This window comes from Coloeus monedula (genome assembly GCF_965178545.1).
Source record: "Coloeus monedula genome assembly, chromosome: 26".
Lineage (NCBI taxonomy): Eukaryota > Metazoa > Chordata > Aves > Passeriformes > Corvidae > Coloeus > Coloeus monedula.
Window position 1 is genome coordinate 3740954 of NC_138806.1, and position 10198 is coordinate 3751151.

The 10198-nt window shown below is 65.1% G+C and overlaps 1 protein-coding gene across 1 annotated transcript; it reads left to right on the top strand.

The window, feature by feature from the left end:
* Window positions 1-530: 530 nt before the first annotated feature.
* On the top strand, window positions 531-10038 carry KCNH4 (potassium voltage-gated channel subfamily H member 4; the record flags this gene model as incomplete). The annotated part of the gene is made up of 16 exons (XM_082297190.1): window positions 531-606; window positions 3129-3362; window positions 3494-3625; window positions 3781-3923; window positions 4809-5052; window positions 5265-5422; window positions 5734-5941; window positions 6081-6275; window positions 6472-6671; window positions 7025-7274; window positions 7379-7593; window positions 8538-8585; window positions 8686-9053; window positions 9197-9300; window positions 9394-9473; window positions 9559-10038. 16 exons carry the CDS (start codon window positions 531-533, stop codon window positions 10036-10038), a joined length of 3135 nt encoding a protein of 1044 aa, XP_082153316.1.
* Between the last annotated feature and the right edge of the window lie 160 nt (window positions 10039-10198).

Genomic DNA, 10198 nt, shown 5'->3' on the forward strand with positions numbered 1-10198 from the left:
TGATGTCAGCCGGCTCTGTTGTTTCTCTGGGGAGCGGTTGGGCGGGCTCAGCTCAGCGCCGGGGCAGCTGCCGGAGCAAGCGCCTTCCTCCGCGGTGCTCGGACTGGGCTCATCTGCGGCGCCGGCACCGCGGCGTGCGCGGGACCAGCTGCCTGGGGGCAGTACCAGCACAGAGGTTACCCGAGGTGCGGCGGCTCCTGCTCCTCCTGCAGCCCCCGTGGGCCCGGGAGCGCCGGGGGTGAGCGGCTCCCGTGGCCGAGCGGGTCCCGGTGCCTCCCGGTACGGCGGCTCCGGTGCCGAGCAGGTCCCGGCGCCACCAACCCAGTGCCCCCCCGGGCCAGATCGCCCTGCCCGCGGGCGGGGGACGGTGCTCGACGGTGCCGAGGCCCCTCCCGGTGCCGGGGCGGGGCGGGGCGGGGCGGGAGCCCCGGGCGGGCCGGGATCAGCCTGCGGTGCTGCGGAGGGGCCGGGGGCGGCGGAGGCAGCCCCGCCGCCGCAGCCCCGCGGCGGGCGGCCGGTCGGGCGGGACGATGCCGGTGATGAAGGGGCTGCTGGCGCCGCAGAACACCTTCCTGGACACCATCGCCACCCGCTTCGATGGCACACGTACGGCTGGGACGGGACCGGGGAGGGGCCGTGGCGGCGGCGGGGGAGGGGGAGAGACCGGGTGGGGGAAGCCGCTGCCCCTCAGGAGACGGCGAACGGGACAGGGCTCGGCCCGGCCCCGCAGACCCCGCGGCTCGGCCGGGCGCGGCCACCAACGCGCTGTCCGGGGACCGTCCCGTGTCTGGGCTCCGGAACTCCCCGTGTCCGTGTCCCGGGCCGCCCCCGCGATGCTCTCCCCGCTCCCGCCGCCGGTGCCGCTCGGTGTCGCCGCAGCCGCGCTCAGCACCAGGGACAGATCCCGGTGCCGGCGGGAGGGGCGCGCGGGGCCCCCGGTGGGGAGAGGGAGATCCGAAGAGGGCACGGTCGGTCTCAATAGGCCCGGGCTGACCCGGGATTCCCGGGCCCCCGCGTTGCCCCGTCCCGTGCCCGAGTGGTGCCCGTGTCCCCGGCCGCTCCGTGTCCATGTGCCGGGGCCGGGATGGATTGAAGCTGGGATGGATTGAAGCCGGGATGGGTGATGCCCGGGCACCACATGCTGGCTCCAGCACCGCTGGCACCATGCAGCCCCCCGGGAACGGGCCGTGTTCAGGACTGACCTCAGCTTCCCTTCAAAAACACCTGGAGCAGGTGTCTCTCGGGCCAGCTGCCAGCATGGCTAAGCATCTCCTCCCTTGCTGGGAGCGACTGGCATGAAGATGGCACTGATAGCCTGCAGCCACCTCCCAGGGCACCACTGAGGCACTTCAAGCACCCTGGCGCATGTGGTTGCTGCAATGCTGAGCTGTCTCCTGGCCTGGAGTGACACGGGGCAGCCCTGGTGGCTCAGGGTGTCCTTTGCCCAGGGGATCTGGGATTTGGGGTGTTACCTTTGGGGCTGCAATGTGTGAGAAGTCTCTCTTCCCCGACTCCGACCAAGCTGCGCCTGGAGGTGACAGGGCAGAGCCACATGTGCCTCGTGATGGTGATCCCACTGTCCCTCTGGAGGGGCAGAGCTCCTGGATCTGACTCTCCAAGGGAAGAGTCCCCCAGGAAGCTGCCTGCAACACCACGACCAAAGCCTTGGGAATTTGCCCCGGAGAGCCTGGCTTTGCCCCCAGTGCTCTGGCAGTCCCCTGTCCAAAGCTGCCCAGCTGCCTCCGGGCACTTTTAAACAGCGTGGGGCTTTTCGGGTTTGATGTGCCTCTTATCGGCTTTATCTGCCATGGAGAGGGGTTTAGCACAGTGATACCCGGTGGGAAGTTAACCCTGCCTCTCCCGGGCAGCCGCTGCTCTGGGCCCCGGGGCACCCGGCCAGGCACACTGGCCACCATGGCTGGGGTCTGCCAAGCCTGCCAGGGCCACATCCTCCAGCTCAGTGAGCCACTCCCAAATGCAAACCCTTGTTTTTTGTTCTAATAACACATCCTGGATATCACCATAATCCCAGCTTCCCAGAGCCAAAATCTGGCCTTAGTCACAGCTTCAGGCTATTTTTGCTTCTCCGAGCTAATCCTGGGCTGAGCCGTGCTGTGGTGGCCCCACGGCACCCCCATCGGCCAGGGCTGCCTGCAGTCATCATTGCCTCCCCTCCCTCCCGCAGCATCTTGCTGCATTTGCCTTGCCCTGGCACCACTCTGCCCATGGTGTGGGGGTGCTGGCATCACTGTGGGCTCCTTTCTTCTGTGAGACGGGGCAGAGCACATCTACCTGATCTTGACTGTGTGGTGCAAGGGTCCTGTGCTGGGGACCCACCACCGGAGACCATTTTGGGGCTGGGGATACCCTGGTCTGCCCACGCTGGGTTCCACTGCAGCCCATGCCAGCTGCACACCCGCTTCCTTGGCACCCTGCTAACATGAGTCCATCTGTCTCGCTGGTGCTGTGGGACAGGGGCTGCGGCTGGGCGCTGTGGGGCAGAACAGCTGTTCTGTGATTGGGCAGGGCATGGGGCTGGCGACGGCTTTACTGTGGCTGGTGCCACCCCCGTGCCGGGGCTGGGGATGCTGGGGAGGCTCTGTGCTGCTCAGAGGCCGAGGATGCTGTAGTTCACCTCTGGCTCATGCCAGCTGGGCACTGGCCCTTGACTTCCCACGGGCTCATGGCTTTTCTCCCACCCTCTCAGCTGGTGCCTCAGCACCCCACACCTCTGGGGATCTCAGCACCACAGCTGGGCACCTCTGGGCTGGATGCGCCCAGCCGGGAGTGGCTGCTCCCACTAAGCTCCCTGAGCCCTGGCAGAGCTGGAGTGGCAGATGGCGAGGGGGAGGTGTGAGCTGCCTCGCGTGGGTGATGGGGGCCGGAAGATGGATCCAGGCTCCTTCCCCTTCCAGTACGTGGGGCTGGGGTCCTGCCCGGGCTGGGGCCTTGGGGACAGCAGGACAGGGGATGAGCAAGCTCTGGGAGCAGCTAGGGGCAGCCAGCAGCCAGATGGAGATCTGACTCCACTTCCCAGGGGGACACGTGGGGGACCGGGAGGGCTGGGCTGCTGTTTGTGCCCCCTGAGGTGGCCCCAAGGCCTCGGGGGCAGCTGTGTCTCCTTTCAGACAGCAACTTCATCCTGGCAAACGCACAGGGCCGCTGTGGCTTCCCCATCGTCTACTGCTCTGATGGCTTCTGCGACCTCACCGGCTTTGCCCGCACCGAGGTCATGCAGAAGAACTGCAGCTGCCGCTTCCTCTGCGGGGCTGAGACCAGCGAGCCCATCCTGCAGAGCATCGAGAAGGCGCTGGACAGCAGGCAGGAGTACCAGACCGAGGTCTGCTTCTACAAGAAGAGTGGTGAGTGGCACGTGGGGCTGGGTCCCTGGCCACAGCTCCAGCTGGGATTCGGCCCTGTCATGGCCCTGGGGTGAAGCTGCTGAGCGGTGGAGGGGGCTGCCCTGCCTTCACCAACTCTCTCCTCCACCCAGGAGCTGCATTCTGGTGCCGGCTGGACATCATGCCCATCAAGAATGAAAAGGGGGAGGTGGTGCTCTTCCTCTTCTCCTTCAAGGACATCACAGAGAGCCGGGGCAGGAGCTACCCGGGTGACAAGAAGGAGGGTGAGCCATGGCTGCAAAATGGGGATGGGATTCAGGGAAGAGTGTGTGCAGTGGGGATGTGGCAAAGGGGTTCTCTGTTCCCTGGTGGGTCCTGCCTGCCACGTACACCCATGGCACAGCACTCCCATTAACTCAGCATGCCTTGTCCACTGCAGAGAAGCAGAGGAGCGAGAAGCAGAGGAGCAAGAAGCCTGGGAACTCACACCTGCGGGCTGCACGGAGGCAGGGCCAGACCATGCTGCACCGGCTCAGCAGCCAATTTGTCCGGAGGGACCGTGGCGAGATGAAAATCAACCGTGTAAGGACCTGGGGGACCCTCAGTTTTGGCCAGTGCCCCCCATGCTGGGGCTGTGGTGAACTGGCAGTGCAGCAGCTCTCCTGAGAGTAGCCCCCAGCAGAGCCCAGCCTCACTGGGATGCTGTTCCATGCACATCCCTCCCTGGCCTGCCAAGCACCAAAATGCCCCCGAGCTCTGGCAGCCACACTGTAGCCAGGCTGCACATGTGTTTGGTTGGCAGCAGGAGAACCCTGTGGGTGCCCAGAGCTTGCTGTGCAGACCTGGCAGCTCTGGCAGAGCTGTGCCTCTCCTCACACACTCACTGTCAGGAAACCCCAGTGCTGGCTCTGAGCATGCTCTGGGGAGCGCCGTTACCAGGGTGCCAGAGCTGTGGAGCTGCCAGATGGGGCAGGGACCAGAGTCAGTCCTGTGCCAGCCCCTTCGCACAGCTGCTGTGCCCAGAACAGGGTCCTTGGGCACCACCTGCAGTTGTGGGGACAGAGAGAGGGTCTGAGAGCTGCTGGGCCCCAGAGCTGATGAGCAGGCAAAGAATATCAGTGAACCAGTCTTGAATTTTGGGGATTTGGGTGGGATGGCCCTGGCTCTGCCCTCCTCTGCCCCAGCATGTGAAGTGGCACCTGAGATGGTTCCAGGCAGCAGTTGGCATTGCCAGGGGATTACTGTTAATAGCAATGACATCACATTAATTGATGTGCTGTAATCAGGCATTCTGTGCCTGTCTCTGAGGGTGACCTCAGTGCAGGAAATGGGTGTCCATCACCCTGGCATCAGGGGGTGCCATCTGGTTGGCAGGACTCAGGAAGAGGGGTGGCTGTGATGGCCCTCACCCCTTGTGTGGGATGGCCCCTGCACCATCCACGTACCCCCCCACGCTTGCTCCTGCAGAACGTGTTTGAGAACAAGCCGTCCATCCCCGAGTACAAGGTGGCCTCAGTACAGAAGTCCCGCTTCATCCTGCTCCACTACAGCATCTTCAAGGCCCTCTGGGACTGGTTGATCCTGCTGGCCACCTTCTACGTGGCTATCACTGTCCCCTACAACGTCTGCTTCACGGGCACAGAGGACAGTCTGTCAGCTGCTCGCAGCACCATTGTCAGCGACATCGCTGTAGAGATGCTCTTCATCCTGGGTAGGTCCATGTGCAGGGCTGAGCACCGATCCAGGATAGAGGACATGGTAGGGCAGGGATGAGGGGTGATGGAGAGGGGAGTTGGGATTGCTGTGCCCCTGCTGTTGGTCTTGAGCACACCAGAAGTGAGACTGATGTTGGCCGAGGACCCTGGCTCAGCTCTGCCAGCCACAGAAGGGGTGGTGAGGGCTGGTCCTGCTCTCCTGGGGCAGATATCATCCTGAACTTCCGGACAACATACGTGAGCCAGTCGGGCCAGGTTGTGTATGACCCTCGCTCCATCTGCATCCATTATGTGGCCACCTGGTTCTTTGTGGATCTGATTGCTGCTCTGCCCTTCGATCTACTCTACATCTTCAATGTGACTGTGGTGAGTGCCGCTGGCACAAACACAGCCTTCGACAGCAAAGCTGCTGCCCACCTCCCTGCCCCTCTCCAACACCCACATCTCCTGGGGGTATTTGATGCCCTGACAAGCCCTGACCCTGACTGCCTCCTGGGTGTTGGGCACATGGGTGCAAGGCTGCTTGGGGATGAGCTGCCTCTGGCATGCCCTGTAGCCCATGACCCTCCTGGCAGCTGTGGAGGTGGCGAAGGATTCCTGCCCTGGGGGTGGTGTTGGGGTCCCTTCTTGTCCCTGCCTGCAGCTCCACCAGGTTCACCTTCCTGCCTGCCCCCCAGACCTCGCTGGTTCACCTGCTGAAGACGGTGCGGCTGCTGCGGCTGCTGCGGCTGCTGCAGAAGCTGGACCGGTACTCGCAGTACAGCGCCATGGTGCTGACGCTGCTCATGTCCATGTTCGCGCTGCTGGCGCACTGGATGGCCTGCATCTGGTACGTCATCGGCCGCAAGGAGCTGGAGAGCAACGACCCCCGCACCTGGGAGATTGGTGAGTGTGGGGTGGAGACACGCTTGGAGCACCGGGGTGCCCCCGTGCTGCTGTGAGCGCTGCTGTGGGGCAGCGGTGCCATGGGCGCAGCCCTCACAGCTGGCTCCTGCAAGTGCTAACCCCGGGCTGTGCTTGGCAGGCTGGCTGCATGAGTTGGGCAAGAGGCTGGAGGCTCCCTACATCAACAATTCGTTGGGGGGCCCCTCCATCCGCAGCGCCTACATCGCCTCCCTCTACTTCACCCTCAGCAGCCTGACCAGCGTGGGCTTCGGCAACGTCTGTGCCAACACTGACACCGAGAAGATCTTCTCCATCTGCACCATGCTCATTGGGGGTGAGGCCAGGAGTGGGGCTGGGCAGGGCACTCGCCTCGGGCTGCCAGAGCATTGTGTCCCAGGCAGGGTGCCGGGGGAGGTGATGGGCATGTGTGCCCTGTGAGACAGCCCTGGCCTGGGGTTTGGGGAGCAGTCCCCCCGTGCTGTGCCCCCGGCTGCCCCTCGCTGGGCCTGACGCTGCCCTCCTGCCCCCAGCACTGATGCACGCCGTTGTCTTCGGCAATGTCACGGCCATCATCCAGCGCATGTACTCCCGCCGCTCGCTCTACCACACCCGCATGAAGGACCTCAAGGACTTCATCCGCGTCCATCACCTGCCCCAGCAGCTCAAGCAGAGGATGCTGGAGTACTTCCAGACCACCTGGTCGGTGAACAACGGCATCGATGCTAATGAGGTAGGAGGTGTTGGTGGGGCTCGGCCAGCCCCCTCCGGCCCCGATCTGCACCCAGCGGGGGGGCACTGGGGCTGGCAGGACCAGCTGTGAGAGTGGTGCTGGAGGCACCAGGTCTGGGGCAAATTCCTGCCAGCATGGGGAGTGGGACAGGCACATGGAGCAGAAGCAGCTGATTACCGCAGCCAGGGCGTGCCTCTGCCAGCCGGGGCTGCTGGGCACTGCTGAGACACCAGCTCAGCAGTGAGATTCCCCTCTCCGGAGAGGGACCTGACCCCTGGGGCTGCCGGGCTGCGGAAAAGCTGCTCCCTGCTCCCTGCCCCTCACACCCAGAGCCCCGGCTCCGCTCTCCCCAGCTGCTGCACGACTTCCCTGACGAGCTGCGTGCAGACGTGGCCATGCACCTCAACAAGGACATCCTGCAGCTGCCCATCTTTGAGACGGCCAGTCGGGGCTGCCTCCGCTCCCTCTCGCTCCACATCAAGACCTCATTCTGTGCCCCGGGGGAGTATCTGCTGCGCCAGGGTGACGCGTTGCAGGCCAACTACTTTGTCTGCTCCGGCTCCCTCGAGGTGCTGAAGGACAACGTGGTCCTGGCCATCCTGGGTGAGGGCAGGTGGCGTGGGCTCTACCCCAGCCCTTCCTGCTGCCTGGCAGAGTGAGGGTCTCAGGGCTTGTATCACTAGCCCACCCCTGGTCCCCTCCTGCAGGCAAAGGGGACTTGATTGGAGCTGACCTGTGCAGCACAGACCAGGTGATCAAGACCAATGCCGACGTGAAGGCACTGACCTACTGCGACCTGCAGCACATTGGGCTGCGGGGGCTCTGTGAAGTGCTGCAGCTCTATCCTGAGTATGCCAGCAAGTTTACAGCTGACATCCACCAGGACCTGACCTTCAACCTGCGGGAGGGCAGCGAGATGGAGGTGGGTGCGTGTCCTCCTTCGCAGGCCCCTTCCTGTCCTCATGGCCCCGGGGCTGCACATGGCAATGGAAGGGGAGTCTGTGCGCTCCCTGCTCACAGTCCCCAGACTCCAAGGCTGGGGTGGGGGCTGCAGCTCTGTCACCTTGGCATGCAGGTATGTCCAGTCCTGGCTCTGCACAACCCAGGGAATTTGCAGAGAGAGCATTTGCAATGCAGGAGGCTGAGGTAGATGGAAGGGTTGGAAATGGGGTTGAAGAGAACTCGGGGCACCACAGGATAGACAGCCAGGGCAAAGCCCCCTGGAGTGCAGCATGCAGCTGGGGGCTGCGGGTTTAGTCATGCTGATGGCTCCAGCATCTGGGAGGATGTTCTGCTGCAGAAATGGCTCTGCCGCACTTTTCCTCCCCCGGCTCTGCTGAGAGAGGCTTGGAGCTCCTCCGGAGCATCTTGTTGGTACCCAATTTCCCCCTGAGCCTGGTGGAGGTGGTGTGGGAGGTCAGTCTCTAGGTCCCAAACAGCTCTACCAAGACCCACTATGTCCATAACACAGGAGGCATGTAAACAAACCAAGAGTGGAGAATGCCAGGAGTGTGCACCAGGTTGTGCACCTCCGTCACCCTCCCCAGCTGGCTGCGCACTCCAGACAGAGCTAGTGCTCTGATGGCTGAGCCAGGGCTGGGATTTGGGGTGCAGCCTTGACTCTGGATCAGGACACTCAGGCCAAAGTTGGGCAGCTCATCACTGGCACGGCAGCAGCAGAGGAAGGAGAGCGGGTGAGGGGTAGCAGAGGCTGGTGCTGAGGCTGATGTGTGGGGCTGGGGAAGGTTTGGTTGTCCAGGGGAGCACTGAGAGGTTGGGGGGGCTACGGGCCCGTGGCTGGTCCCTGTGGAGCTGTGCAGGGGGTCCCTCCTGCTGCTGAACCGGGACCGTCTGCTCTCCCTGCAGGGGCTCTGCCGCTACTCCCGGTCCCCGAGGCTGTCGCAGGCGCCACAGGTTCGTCCCTTGCCGAGGCGATGGGGGAGGACGGGGCGGGCGAGGACGGGGCGGGGATGGCCGTGCCTGGGACCAGTCCTGACCTCCCGCCCGCCTGCAGCCTCGTCCGGAGAGCGGTGCTGCCCCGGAGAAGGCCCTTCCCTCCATTGTGGAGGATGAGGAGGAGCCCGACGAGGTTTTCCAGCAGTCGCCCGCCAGCACCTCCCGCCGCAAGCTGCTGCTGCCCGCGCTGAGCAGCTCAGTGCGCCGTGGCTCCCTGAGCAGCCTCCTGGGTGATGAGCTGTGCCAGGTCTCAGCCCTGCGGCACAACTGCCACTCCCCAGCCCGTGGCAGCCGCGGCCGCAGCCCCTCTCCACAGTGCCGGCGGGACACCCGGCTCCTGGAGCGGGATGGTGGCGTGGCCAGGAGGCCGGCCAAGCTCCTCATCCCCTCCCTGCACACTCACGGCCCACCCGACCTCAGTCCCAGGTACGGCTGGGATGTGCCGGTGGCTCATCCTGCTGCTGCGGGTTTGTGCCAGCCGTGCTGCGAGGGGTCCTGCGGGGCTGCTCAGATGGTGGCAGAGGGGTGAGGGGGTGACGCGGGACAACCCTCACCCCCTCCTGCTCTAGAGTCGTGGATGGGATTGAAGACAACGGAGGGACATCAGAGCCACAAACCTTCTGCTTCAACATGGACCCGCCGCCGAGTGCGGCAAGGGACTCTCCCACCTCAGGTACTGCCAGCAGCTGCCTGGCAAGGCCAGAGTGCTGGCCCTGGGGCTGGGAGGCTTGGCAGGACACTTGACCACTGTCTGTGTCCTCCCCAGCACGGACTGACGCAAGCGGCCCAGCCCTGATGATGGAGGCAGAGGAGATAAAGCAGAACATCAGCAGGCTCAACCAGGAGGTGTGGTGGGGACCAGAGGTGGAAGCATGTCCCTGAAAACCCCGCGGACATCGGCCAGTGCTCACTGCTGTCTGTCCCTTTCCAGATCAACCACCTCAACCAGGAGGTTTCGCACCTCAACCAGGAGCTGCAGGGCATGATGGAGCTGCTCAGGAGTCACCTGGGCGCCCCGCATCCCCCCGTCTGTCTCTGCCGCCTGCCCGCGGCCGTCCCGCCGCCCCCCCGACCCTCGCCGCCCGCTGCCCCGGTGCCCCCCTCGCCGCCGGTGCCCCCCTCGCCGCCGGTGCCCCCCAGCTCCCTCAGCTCCCCCACCGCCAGCCCCCGGGCCAAACGCTGCCCCGTCCGCAGCCGCTCTGCCCACGCCGCCGCCCTGCACCCCTGGGTGGGCGCCGAGGGGCCGCGCCCGCCGCGAGCGGACACCCCCGGCCCCGACCCTCGCCGGGACTCGGACTCGCAGCCCCCCTCGCTGCCGCCCCGCTCCGCCCGTTCCTTCCCCGGCTGCTCGGCCGGGGCTTGGCCCCGCGCCCGCCCGCAGCCGCGCTCCGGCTCCACCAGCTCCCACTGACCCCGCGGGCACCGGGGGAGCCTTCACCGGGGGGCTCCGCTCCGGGTGACCCTGCCCGGGGGGGCCCTGCCCGCCACCCCCGGAGTCCCCCGGGACGCCGCACTCCGAACACTCCAGGGATTTTGATACGGTTTTATACTCTTCGCCCACGGGGCCTTTT